Source organism: Mixophyes fleayi, chromosome 5, assembly GCF_038048845.1.
Source record: "Mixophyes fleayi isolate aMixFle1 chromosome 5, aMixFle1.hap1, whole genome shotgun sequence".
Lineage (NCBI taxonomy): Eukaryota > Metazoa > Chordata > Amphibia > Anura > Limnodynastidae > Mixophyes > Mixophyes fleayi.
Window position 1 is genome coordinate 74,003,000 of NC_134406.1, and position 14,880 is coordinate 74,017,879.

Genomic DNA, 14,880 nt, shown 5'->3' on the forward strand with positions numbered 1-14,880 from the left:
AAAGGGACATAATACTAATATAATAAAATGCGTTAAAAACGTATGATCGTGAAATATGTTGGACGTTAACAGGTACTCGTATGAATAAAGAACTAAAAATGTCACCTTGCTGTCGTGTGACTGAAAAGACACAGTGCCCCCTGCCAACAGTTATTGGATGTAACCACTGTTATCCCCAATGCTCGGGGATTTGTTGTATTTAACTCAGGCTGCGTATTTGTTTACAGCAGATTCGTGTAACCTGTGGCTCTCCTTTGGTGGAACTACAAGTCCCAACATGACGTGCCATCGGCATTAAGGGATGTGGCTCTACAGTAAGTAGAGAGACAAAAGTTGCGTAAGTCTGATCGGTTGCTGCAAGCGGTGCTGTAACGTTACATAAGACTCCCTGGCAATGAACGAGCCGACTAACCAACCGCAGACACTGGTGAAAAATAAATGGGTGACAGAAAGTAAAAGTCACCGCCTCCACCCACAGCTCATTTTCCCTGCAGTCTCACAACAGGCCCCATCCTCCCTAATCACGTCGCAACGCTATTGGCTGAAAAAAAACCGTCAATCATTTCACAATTTCCTCTGTCCCGTTCATCTGACAGCACGTGCCATAGGCCCACGGGGAAGTGTTTGAAAAGGTCCCGCCTTTGTGTGACGTCATAGCCAGCGAATAAGGCGTGACCTCTGAGGCTTTTGTCTGCGACTGGCTCTTCAGTTCGCATAGCACGGCCCTACACGTACCTGTCGCTTTTCTATTGGCTGACAGTTTAGATTCGGTAAGTGTGGGTGTGTTCTCTCGACGAAGCCCCTCCCTCCACTCAGCACTGAATAGGAAATGTCATTTGAGCATACAGTTGTGGAGCACTAGCCGGCTCTAGTTATCGCGGCCTGCTTGGACTATCATTGGGACTGTGATGTGGACGGCGAGACCAGACGGGCCGTCGGTAGATATTCTGATAGTGACACGGGCGAGCGGAGCAGCGAGGGAAGGTGAACACGGGGACTGTGGTGGCTCAACGGACGAGCCGCGTGCCCGCGCGTTTTAAACCTCCCTCCTAATCCCCGCTCTGCCAACCGTCACCGAACGTCCCCAGTCCCTCTCCCGCCCCAGCACACACCTCCACCCCGGGAGGAGGAGGAGGAGCGGCCAGCGGGGGGGAAATCCAACATGGCGGAGCACGCAGCCCTGGATAATAAGCACAAAGCGGCAACCCTCAATTCCGGGGCCTCCTCCCCCGCCCTGATCTCCGGGCGCTCCGGATCAGGCTCCTCTGCCAACAACAACAGCGGCAGCGTGGGTGTCCACTCCCCCGGGGGAGGGTTATCGGGGGGCTTGTCGCAGCCCGCCGGCTGGCAGTCCCTGCTCTCCTTCACCATCCTGTTCCTGGCCTGGCTGGCCGGCTTCAGCTCCAGGCTTTTCGCAGTTATCCGCTTCGAGAGCATCATCCACGAGTTCGACCCCTGGTGAGTGCCGCCTCCTCTCCTTTGTGTGGTATTGGGACATAGAAAGTGCCAGGGACATAGGAGTTTGTGGAGGTGACAGTGACAGACATGACAACTAGCGTTATATCTGACACAGGTCACTTCCCCTTTGTGGAACTGGCCCTCTCCGCATGGTGACACTTCAGGGTTGTAGCAGAGGGTTCTTAATACATTATGGTGTCTCTATATAACTCAATTCGCCTCGTCTTGGCAGCAGGATCGCCTCTGTCATTTGGTCAAAGTACAAATACTTTAATGCAGGAGACAGCAATGAATCCACATGAAACTGTCAAAAACATTAGTTACATAATTTACATTGATGCAAGATGCCTTGTCGTATACGTTAATTGAAATGTATTACTTTTGATACTAGGACTCTGTTTAAAAGAATAACTAAGCTGAATGACAGGAATGTATTGTTCTGCTGGTATTGGTCTTCTTGCAAACAATGTCATACAATGAAATTGAGCTCACACCAAAACTGGAATGGTCTGTGTGAGTAAAAAAATAAAATATATAAAAAATATAACTTATTGTTACACACTCCTCTGGAATGCTAACCCATAAACTACTCATAGTGCTGTCTTTCTTTTTTTAATGACCAAGCATACTGGAAGGTTTTATTCATTAACCTGTGTTCCCACAGGCAGACTCTTTCTGCTGGAATCATAAGTATAATGAGGACATTTATCTGGGAGTATTGACCAGCAAACAATTTAGGGCATGTGCACTTGTTTTACCTGTGGTTTAGTGTGTTAAATGGATTTTTCACATAAAGCCACTTCCTTTTGTTGCAAGCTGCCTGAGTCCAGATATAAGATGTGTCAATTATTTGGATATGTGACTACTGGAGGTTATTGGCTCCTGCAATACATTTTCACTGCCAGCAGAACTTGCAATGTAGGTAAAGTGTCAGTGATAAGCACCACCTTAGCTTTCGTTCTCTACTGCCGAAACTTAACATGTGCTGTTAACTGTACCTATGGTATAACATCTCTTTATGAGGTATAAGCTTGATCATTTTCTCTGTAGCACCTACTTATCTGACAGACGGTACATTATTTCTCAAGTGCTTTGGCAAGGTACATTTTATTTCAGAGCCAAAGTGTATTTAATCATGTGTTTTTATTGATACATTTTCCACAGAGTTGAAGAGTGCAGCACTGCTTCTGTTTTTGCCATGTCATAGGAAATTGGTTATTTCTATATTCTTGTTTGCATCAGGTAACTTTTAAAGGGGGAGGTTTATAAGCCTTGTATGTTTGTACCATCCGCCACTCTTTCCATATGCCTACTCTCTTGTCCACTGTCAGATTGCTGTCTGGCAAGAGTTGAAAGCATTGGTATGAAATTCAGAGCCACCTCCTCATATAGGCGGCTGTTCAAACAGTAGTGATTATTAAACAGTTTTTGTTGAGGCAACAAACCTGTCTTTAATTGCATGCAGTTTAAAGCATATTATTTTGGCAAATTAGGATTGTGTAATACTGCTGTACAAATATATTGTTTTTGAAAAGACATACTAAATTTGAAAAGTAGGTAGGCACAAATATATAGAACATAAATCATTTCATCTGAGTTTTGATAAATACTTATCAGTTATGTACATTTTTACTTTCATTGATTTTAGTTAGATGTAGTTTAGAGTGTGATCTGTAGACACCGAATCACACTCAGTAATTGGTTAATATATTTGTCTGCTTAACATTGATTTAGGGACTACATGGCCTTGACACATGCTTTGGATTTAAGGAAGTGAATGCAGCCAAAATGGCTTCTTTTTGTAAAAGGAACTGAGCATTCAAATCCTAAACAAGTCATGTAGTTTCTAAAGGCCATGATTAAAGCTTTGTACATTATACTTATCTGGCAAATAATATAGGGTTATTTTGAACAAGTGCACTGGACTGATTGTTGCTCACTGATGGCAGAGTGTAAGGATACATTTTTATGTATGCTTTTCTTTTGTGCATAAATCTATTTACTAGTTTTTGCTATTTTCTGCAGTATTCATAAATAGTTCTGTGTTCATATAGTTTCGGAGAGTACTGAGCCCTTCGATAATTATTTGTTTATATAGTGTCTTCATATTATGCAAGTCTGTGTAAATTATATGTAATCATTCATATCAGTTCCTGCCACAACATAGTCTAAATTCACTACAAATACTACCACACACATACACTGGTCCATTTTGACAAAAGACAATTAACGTATATGTTTGACTTTTGTTCTTTTTTTTTTTTTTATGGACTGTGGGAGGAAACCTACTCAAACATGGGGAGAACATACAAACTCCACACAGGCAGAAGTGGACTAAGGCCTCCTACCCACTGGCATTAAAATACACATGTCTTTAATTCTACTACAATGCATGGATTGACAACATTCTGCCTCGATAAGTCAGTTTTTCTGGTGGTGTGACTATAACTGTGCACCAAGGTTATTTGTTTTCTTGCCTTTAATCATGCACATGCAGGTAGTGGACAAAAAAAAAGGAATCCCCAATACAAAATCATCTAATAGGGATTTGTGACGTCACATGTGGACAGTTTACCCTATATGTGCTGTGGCATTGCGTGTACCAATATCTGCAGAGGGATGCAGCATTGTTCATGAAAGTTACTCAATAGATGCATGGTTGGTGGTGGGAAGCTTAGTTTTGGGCGTTGTATATCCCATAAATGCTCAATCAGATTCAGATCTTGTGACTGAGAAGGGCCTGACATGTGGATATAATTAGTGTCATGGTCATCAAACCGAGTGCATTTACTTTGTGGATGGGAGCATTGTCATTCTGCGAGATACCACTACCATTAGGAAAGAAATGCTGCAACGTTGTGACAATGACGAATCCCTACCATTAAGTAGTAGTTATGCTTGACCATCCTTCTATGGGAATAATTGCCCCCAAACTACAACAGGAAAATGCATCAGACAACATTAGCTTACAGGATCCTTCACTGAAACAAGCACTCAGAGCTGTAAACTTCTTGATTGGCCTTTGTGACAAAGTTCTTTCTTGGTTCACTTCCTGTGGCACACGATCTCTCTCCACTATCAATTGGGGAACCAAAAGGTTGTTCTCTACTCTTATTGTATACCTCTTCTCTTCTCTCTAGATAAACTAACTTGTGAATACAGACCTACAATACCTTCTCTGCAGTGATGACGCCCAAGTATCTCTCTCCCCTTCTTTTTATTGAGTGACCAACTGTCTGAGCTAATCTTTCCTCAGTCTCCGCCTACCCTCAAATCTCTCGCACCCTCTCTGTCAACACAACTTCTTCAGTCTCCCAAGCTGCTGCCATTCTCTCGTCTGCTGCAACCTCATGATATCTGACATTTCACTCTCCCATTTGTCCCAGCAATAATGTTACCTAAATGCCATGGCAAGACTGATCTCTCCATCTGCTGTACCACTCTGGAAATCCCTACACTGGGTCCCCATATTCTCCATAATCCGGTTAAAGTGGTTACTTGCACTCGCTGACAAAGCTTTCAACACCACCACCAATTAATATATCTCAAACCTCATCTCGAAATAATTTCCCTCACACCCTCTTAGATCTGCATTTGACTTGTGCCTTAGCACCTCTCACTTCCACACAAGTCTTCTTCTGTGCCACTATCCAGCTATGGAATTCCCTACCCTGCTTAACCAGAATCTTTCCTTCTACTTCTGGCTCTACTCTACTACTTACACTGGTACATCCTCACTACCGTTCCTGTCTCTATTATTAGCCACACTTCACTTGTCTCTGCTCTAGCCTTTTTTCACTAGATTTTAAGCGATCTCATGAGCAGGACCTTTCCTACCCTTTGTTTTCACATCTGCATTTATTTTGTCTACATCATATGTTCTGTACTGTCCCGTGCTGCAGAGCACTGGTGTGCCTTACAAATCAAGGACTAACTTTGCAGAAGCATTTTTTAAGGCGGTCCATATGTTTGTGTGCCACGTGATTGATGCTGAGAAGAGAGACTAGCTGGAGCCAAGGACTGTTGCAATTGTGCAATTAGGATATGGAACTACCAGATCCAGATAGGAGACATTCTAGGCAACCACTGCAGTTTAGCATATTTATACATGATCCTGACCAGCATGGTTAATATATGGACCACACCTCCTGTGGAAGCCTTTGCTTTAAATTTATTTTGTTGTCCCATACATGTAGCTCTAAACCAGCGGTTCCCAAAGTGTGCGCCGCGGCTCACGGGTGCCGTGGAAAAGCCAGAAAAAAACAAAAACTCGCCAATCCGTGCAGTGCTGGGACCCTGCATCCTCCTCTCTCACGCAGCTTGTCACTGTAGGGGGCAGAGTGACTGGATGCAGAGGGGGCATTTTTGCATACAGCTAAATAAGTATTTCTGTCCTGACTTAAATACATTTTTTTGACCCAACTACTTCTAAAACAGGACTGCTCAGTAATTATTTTGGAGGGGTGCATTGAAAAAATTATGGAGACTCTTAAGGATGCCGCGAACTGCAAACGTTTGGGAACCACTGATCTAAACAAAACCATCATGACACTTGCAATTCTCCCCAAATGGCTTACTAAGAAGTGAATACAGCTGCAAAGCACATTGAAATAAATAAGATTTTATTTCACTGTAGCTGAGCGATTTATTTTTAGTATGTAAGTTGGTATAAAAGTGTGCAGTCTTGTTAATACCCCTGCAGGTCTGCAGCTAAACTAATAGATTGTGGGTCTGCAAAGCTTATTTTTCTCCTTGGTAACTGAAATAATTATATTTCTGGTCAAAAACAACTGTCATGTCTATCATTTATTATAAATGAGTGTCATTGTTGTTAATACAGACATGTGATAATTAGAACTCACATTAGATATCACAGCTCACTGACTATAACTTCAGGTTGATTATTTAGTTTGAAGTAGAATATATCTATCTATCTATCTGAACATTGTAGTTTACCAATGACTGTAGCATCCATCTTAGACTTATTTGTTGTACATGTTACTCTTGCCACACTTAACATCTCTTCAAATATGTGCATGTTAATCATGTGGTGTATTAATTTAATTTAATTTAACCTGTTGCGGCCCACCCACTCGGTATACCTCTTTGCGCAGTAGGACATATGCAAGTCATTACCCTCCTGGTGGCATTTACAACACTCCCCTCTGTACAGGAACCGGCTGTCAGTCCCTGACTCCTCTACATCAGCCACTTACTATCAGGAGTGCGTTCTGACCTTTTGGATCGCAAATAAACTGAATTCTGAATAGAATGATGTGTGCTTGCAGCTGTTGTACAAGGAAATCCCAGGGATATTATCACTCAGACTTGTTTAGGGGGGGGGGGTCTCTGAGTCTCAGAAGACATATCATAGATTATTTTAGCTTCCCCCCCAGTGCTAAAGTATTTGTTAACATGATGATAACATCTAAGCCAGTGATGATCAACAGACAGTCTTTATTACTGAGATTACAGGTATTTTGTTGCCCTTTGCAGGTTAGAGGCCCACCCATGTGGCCACTGCAGTATATCAAGTAGCCTACCCCAGATCTAAGCTTGTGTTAGAACATATTAACAAGAAAAAAAAAAGTTAAAAAATAAACATGAATAAAATGAGAAGACACAAACATTTTATTTTGACCATGTTAACTGCCTATAAATATTGATAACATGCATACATTCGTTATCTTTGTAAGTGTTACAAGTTTTATAGTAAATATATATTTTGTATATGTATATTTGTTGTGTAGCACAAGCTATATGAAATTTTATAAAGGACAGGACAGTACATGTTTTTTTTTCTCACCTCAGTACATGAAGGAATTAAAGTTTATTAAAATATGATTTCAGCAAAGTTGCGCACAAATCCGCTCACATTTTCAGTTGTTGCAGGTAATTTATATATATGAATATTTTGTATTTCTGATCATGCTTATTTTACAAACTTGTTAATTGCAATGCAGTGGGGGCAATGACTAACTAGGTCCTCTAATTGAACAGATCTTTCCCTTGCAGCAAGAGGTTGTGGGGGGAGACTTACAGATGAGGACACTCGTAGTGAATTTGGTCTCCGATTCCAAATCGGAGAATGATCATCTTCATTGCACTTGTTGCTTTGCCCTTTACTGCATAATGTTTATAATACCCAATACTTCAGCAAGTGGCTGTTATAATTGCAGGAATGTAGCTGTAGTTCAGATTTAAAATACAGTGTAAATGTTTGAAATGTGCCCATGACTTCACTATTGTTACACATGTTTTATTTTATACATGTGTCCGGCTATACAGAGAATAAATGTGGCATGTTTAGGAATGCAACATGGCCAAAGACGCACACCAGATTATAAGGGTCACTTGTCTGAAAGAGCTTGCAGTATATTATAGAGGGCTGAAAGAATCTAATATATATAAGCCTAGTGGCGTGTGTTAGTCTGTATGTGGGAAAAAAAAAAACAAGCTGCAGCGCCACCTGCTGGGTGGAGTTATACACTGACCTACTAAATTCTTAGCATTATCTAATATATAAAAGTAAAAGCCTAGTGTGTGTGTTAGTGTGTGTGTGTGTGTGTAAAAAACTATTTTCTCAGAAAGGGCTCATCCAATTGACCTGAAATCTGGTATACTGACATATTTGACAAAAAAATTAGAATAGGGAAGTCAGTTAACTTCCATCATCCCCCGTGGGAGGGATAGTAAAGGCTAAATTTACGAGTTGAGGGGTCAAACTCATTTTCGTGAGGTCATTTTACCTCATGAACACACATTAAAAAGGCGCTTGCGTCGAAGTAACGCTCTTCCCCTGAGGAGGCCTGGGCTAGGCCCAAATGCATGACAAGAACCTTTTTAAGACCTCAAGTAGCTTGATTTGACTAGAATGCATGAGTATCATGCACGGGTTAACTTGTTAAAAAATGTGTGTGTGTGTATATATATATGTGTGTGTATGTGTATATATATATATATATATATGAGACAACAAGGCGCCTCATAGTGTACTACTATTAAAGATGGAGCACAATAATTCTGTTTGAGATATGCGTACCAGATTGTAGCTTGATCAGAGCTCATAACATATGGACATCATTTAGGTATACGAAATCCTCCTTCTGGATCTCGCAGCATATGCAAAATACATGGAAATCAATGATAGTGCAGTATTTCCTTAAACCACTTGGTTACCCAGTGCAATATTCACTGATCACCATCACAGTAGACACCAGTGGATGTAAGACATACAATATGTGCTGGTGACACACCAATTCTGATTACACGTACTAGAAAAAAGTATACAATGGCTTATCCGTGGTTAAAATGTCAGCATCAGGACTCCTATGCGTATATCCTCAAGGGTTCCACGAGTGGTATATATAAAAGGAACAATGATCCAGATATTGAAGTATAAGCAGATACAATTTATTAAAACAAAAATAGTACACTCACATTCCAGTTGACTTCAATATCTGGACCATGTATTTTGCATATGCTGCGAGCTCCAGAACGAGGATTTTGTATACCTAAATGATGTCCATATGTTATGAGCTCTGATCATGCTACAATCTGATACGCATATCTCAAACAGAATTATTGTGCTCCATCTTTAATAATAGTACACTATGAGGCACCTTGTTGTCTCCATGTTTTAAATTTACTACTTATCTGGATTGACCATCTGGCTTTTGAAATGGGGCTGCCGCCTGAAAATTGGCTCATTTGTACCTCTATTATTGACATTTGGATATTCTTGGACAATACTGATTGAATTTGAGACTGTGAAATAGCGCCTTGCTCACCTATTGAAAATATATATATATATATATATTATATCAAGATACCATTAATTGACCTGACCTTACAGCCCATATGTTGACATTGTCATAACTTATTATTTTTATTTCATATATAATTTGTTCTATTCATCAAAATTACATTCATCAAAGAACCCTCCATTTTCAGCAATTACAGTTTTCAGATGTTTGGCATTCTGGGAGTAACATGGCCGGCGTATCATTACTGTTAATACGGTAATTGTAGCCCGGATTTCTGCTTGTGGCTCCCTGAGCTGCAAGCAGAAATCGGCGATAAACATTATTGTATGAACGGTAATAATGCGCATTAATACAGTAGTAACAGTAATAGCGCACAGGCCTCCATTTGCCGGTTTCAAACATGGATTTTTCTTTGCAATGCTGCCTAAAAAACCAGCACCTAAGAATCGTATTATTACTGTTGCACATGACACTAGTATTTGTCATGTACTATGTAAGGAAGCCACCAACTCTGGACCTGTAAGGCATCTGTTTCTCAAACTGCAAACTGATATATTTATCCTCTTGTGGAGTTGTGGGCCTTTTCTATCCTGGTTGGATCCCGTTTGCCCTTTACTGACGCATGGTGTAGCATTCATTTCTCAAAACAACAATACACTGGCGTGTTTCTTGAGAAGCTATTTTTGTTTTGTCCATTTTAGAACCTAAGGACACTTGAGTAATAGCTGCTGAAAATGGGGCTTTGCAGTCATATGTGACGAATGAATTATAAATCAATCATTTCAAGCAGCCATTTGAAACACTAGTAATGTCTTAACTATATTTTTAAATCAATGTAATTGTTTAAAAGTATAATTTCTTTCAAAAACCAAACTTTTGCAAGCTAGTGTGTGATACACATCACACAAAATATAAATGTGTGTGTGTGTATGTGTGTGTATATATATATATATATATATATATATATATATATATATATATATATATATATATATATATATATATATATATATATATATATTCAGATGTTTATAAAGATATAATAATTGCATTTTGAATAAAAAAAAAAAGTGCACCACAAAACAATTTGTTGCAACCACAGGTCTGATGCAGCGGCAATTAGACATCGAGGAACTCCTGTGTAAAAACACTCCAGTTTTTTTGATTGGGATATATGAATGCAGGATTAAATTCCGTGCCCCATAGATACTGCATTAATATAGAGTGCACAAGAGTCTCGCATCTGCTTCAAGGAAGTAAACTGCTGACACGTTTCATCTGTCTAGGCCAGTGTTAGCTAACCTGTGACACTCCAGGTGTTTGTGAAACTACAAGTCCCAGCATGCTTTGCCAATATATAGCAGCTTATTACTGGAAGGTTATTCTGGGACTTGTAGTTTCTCAACACCTGGAGTGTCACAGGTTATCCAACACTGGTCTAGGCTGACTTTTTCATAACTAGGTGTATGGTTGAAGTCCATCATTAAATAATTGAGAGGTGATCGCTCCTATTTGTTGATTTAGTTATTTTTTTGAGCTATTAAACCCATTCTCTGTTACTTTAGTAAGTTTGGCTGCCTTAATGATTTATTTACTGACTTGAGTCAAGCAGTGGGAGATTTGAAAATTGCCGTTTTAAATTGAAGAAGCAACACTGATGTCTGTATGAAATTAAAAAGTACCAAAACTAAAGTATATCATAATGTATATTAGTGAACTTAATAATATAGATGAAATAACAGCTGTTTAAAACTTCACCATATATGCCTACTCCACTCCTGCAGCAGGTTGTCATAGGAGGACAGTGCATGTCATCACTGAGTAGGCAAAGTTTAAGTGGCAGAGTAGTTGTTCAGAAATAGATTGTCTGGGTTTATTCATAGACAGGACCTGTAATGTTACAACTTTTGCAGCCTCTAATAGAGAGGGGCACTAATACAGAGCTGCAGTGGACTTTTAGCTCAACACTGGATAATGTATTTAACGTCCATGGTTAATACTTTGATTTTAGGATTTGATGGTCCTCTTTAATCTTGCTCAGTGTCATGAAGTATAATCTGGAGATAGCGGATTCCCTATTGCCAACTTGAAACACCTTGGCCTATGACCTCGACTGTCAGCTGATCGCAGGGATAAGAATGTGGAAATTGCACTTGACCGCTACTATAAGACGCCGGATCTGGTACTTTACAGCCAGACTCCGAATGTGTCATGTAATTCTCTTATTTTTGCTTTCATTAGTGCTAGTCCTACTAACTGTTATAAATGTAAATGTTCATCTTTTAAAGCCTGTTCAATAACTGCTGGGTTTCTCTAGAGAAACAATTTCATAAGTACTGCATGGATTTTAAAGCCATACTTATCCATTGAAAGCAAAAGTTCCATCACTACTTCTGAACATTTAGCAATTTAAAGAATTTAATAAGTGCTAGTACAAAGCCACAGTACAACTTAATATGTAAAGCATGAGGCGAAGATGCACATGCTATGCTGCTACATTAATAAAATAGTGTGTGATGGATTGTTTCCTGCTGTAATTATAAATGGGAAAACTACATAACCCTTAGTCAATGACCAAAGCTTGCTAATATTTGTCAAACAGCTCAATTAGCAAATAATATTGTTGTTCAGTTGTTTTATGGGCATGGAGGAAACCTAGCAACCACTGGATGGGCTCCAAAAATAAGGTAAGTGGACGATTTTTGACGGGTGTTTGCTTCACATTTTGTCATGTTGATGTTGCCTGCAGTGTTCACAGACGTTATTGCTCTGTAAAATATAATTAAATTCTGTCAGAACACCTATAGGCGGACGGTATAATGTCCATAAAGTTGCAGCACAGCTTTGGGACTTGTCAATAAATGCGTCTCAAAGCTCTCCTGAAGCAATGTCAAATGCCTACACTCCAACGGACTTTGTTTCTGAACAACTATGTGTACATAGCCTTAGGATCAGTTATTATCCTTTTTAAACTTTTTATGACGTCACTGGTATTTCAAATGTCCATCCTTTAATCTGTACAAAGTGTATGCTACCTAGAAAACAACAAGCCAATCACTTAGTTGGGGGGCAGCATGAAGTGTATATGCCTATTAAAATATATGTATATTATACTGCTGGACAATTCCTGTTCCCCATGACCATTTAGAAATATAGTGTGACAACTTGAGCATTTGCCCTTTCTGGCTCCCCTCTTTGCCAAAGCCCTTAAAGTGGCCTATTAATGTACATTTGCTTGGAACTATTAGAACATATTCTTGGTGATTACTGCTGTAAGGTACAACATTATAACACACTGTTGTTGCTGTAGCCAGCGAAGCAATAGCATACTTCTCAGAAACCCCAGTGACATTGCTGTAAGACAGGTTTCACTGTACTAAGACTCTAGCCACAGTAGGACTTCATATTGTAACACTTTCTTTGGAGTTGTTATTGCCAGGGACCTGTTCTAATCGTTCCTGGAAGAGGCACTGGTAGGTGTAACAATGGGGTGCACACACTGTACATGTGTGGTCTATATTTGGATTTTTTTAGACGGTCTATTGGGTATGATGCAAGGTTACCTGTCAAGATGCATCAACACACCTCTTAAGGATTTTTCCATGACTCCTAATCTTTGGGAAAATTTGTATTTGATGTAATTATCTGAATAATTCACATTCCTTCTGTGTGCATATGCGTGGGGGGGTGTGTGTGTGTGTAAAAAAAAATAATGTATATATATTTCATAATTTTGGATTTATGCTGTAAATTTAATGTCTACTTGGCATTACAGAATATATAATTCAAGAGGGTCTTTGCTGACTGATCAATGTGCTTGCATGGGAAGGCTGTAATTGCTATAATTTTTCTTAAAGGATAATTCCATCCAAAATGTAAAACTGTTTCTGGTGGAACATACAAAGCAAAATTTGCCCCTCAAAGGCTACTTACCTGAGGTCTGCATTTATGCTATCCTGTAGGTCACTCAATATCTTGTGCTTGCTTCTGCTTTTGGCAGTTACAAGTATTAGGTCTGTTGCTTCAGAATAGTGGAATGATTTGAAATAAAGTTGAATATAGAAATTACTTCAGGTGTGATTTCTGTGGTGATTTTACCAATGACTGAAAGTCCCGATGCCAATGCAGATTCAGACGTACACAATTTACTTCCAGATCTGTGCTCTTCATCTCTCATAACCATCCGCTGAAAAGATTGTGACTGTGTACATTCCATATATATCTGCTTACACTGCTGGTCATGAATAAATACACACTTCCACATTTGTCCAACATCGTTCCATCATTGATCGTAACTTTTAGGAAGTTTATAAAACCAGATCAATGGATGCAATGTGCTTTGGTACGATAAAACACGATAGTGGGAGCGTACACATATATATGACAAAAAAGTGGTTTATTGTGTGATCTGCATGATTGCATCAGTGTGTACCCAGCTTTAGACTGCTGCCTGACATCACCTGTTGAGATCTAAAAATTTGACAGAGGTTGTACATAAATGACCTTCCTTAAGCCACATCTGTAACCATGGAAACACTGTACTTCATTGATTGTGTCCATGGTTACAGAAATTGGAAAGCAAGGTCAATTATTAAAACACTCTTAAAATGACAGTTTTCAACACATGACTTGAGACAGAAGACCTATTTCAAGTATCTGGAGTTATACCTGGAAGTTGTAGTACCCAGCATAGTGATTGTAATTAGGCAAAATCTGTAGTTGCTGTCATTATGTTGGCTTTACAAATTTTCATGAGAATGTAGCCTATTCTCTACAGGACCAATGAGCAATTAAAAAATAAAAATTGCTAGCCCCATACTTTTTAATTTACCATCTATTTTTCCTTCCCCCCCCCCCCCCCAATTGGAAATGTAGACAAACCTGTGCATAGGCACCTATCCATTTTTTAAAGCATTCTGAATTTTCTTTATTTTTGCTGTCTTATTAAAGGAAATTTAGTTTTATTGTACATACATCAACCAGTAAAAATACATAACCTGTAAATTCACTGGCTAACATTAGGGGAAGTGGTTAACTTTTTTTTGTATTTATATTTAAATTATTTGGAGTGCTGATCTCTAGTTGGAGCAGTATGATCTGAATTAATCTAAATATTGTTCATTAGAGAAGCAGAATAAATATGGGTCTGTTTCCAGCTGAGATTCCACAATATTAGGCAGTGTAAGTTCTTTACACTCTTCAAGGTACTGTACAGGCTTAGTCATATCAAAGCTTTTGTTATTTTTCTGAAATCACGCCAAAAATCCACAAAAGCACATGCATTCAGTTGTTCCATTTGCTATGCATTCTGTATGACCTCTTTCAATTGGATGAATGTATAGCTAATTGAATGAGGAGTCTGATCCAAGAAGTGTTGAGTAAAATATATTTGGGAAGGGGTGGGATGGGTCTTTGCTGGGAAGACAAGAAATTGTGAGAACCCTAGGTTTTGGGTTTTAAAGAAAGGGGTGGGTTGCACATGTGTGTGTTGACTCTCTATTTGCATCACAAGTTGAGCAAACTCTGCATATCTAGTAACATGTTCACTATAACTGCCTGAAAACCTTTAGATAAATATATCAGAGACTGCATAGGAAAGTGGCTATTGTAATGCTTGTGGAAATGGACAGCCCCATAAAATAAAAATCTGTGTTCC

General features: G+C 39.3%; 1 protein-coding gene across 1 annotated transcript in view; it reads left to right on the forward strand.

The window, feature by feature from the left end:
* The first annotated feature begins 803 nt into the window (after positions 1–803).
* STT3B (STT3 oligosaccharyltransferase complex catalytic subunit B) overlaps positions 804–14,880 on the forward strand; it is a 71,829-nt gene continuing 57,752 nt past the window's right edge. The window contains exon 1 of the mRNA XM_075212381.1: positions 804–1,458. Coding sequence (XP_075068482.1) covers positions 1,163–1,458 — 296 coding nt within the window. The 5' untranslated portion in view covers positions 804–1,162. The remainder of the gene's footprint in view (positions 1,459–14,880) is intronic.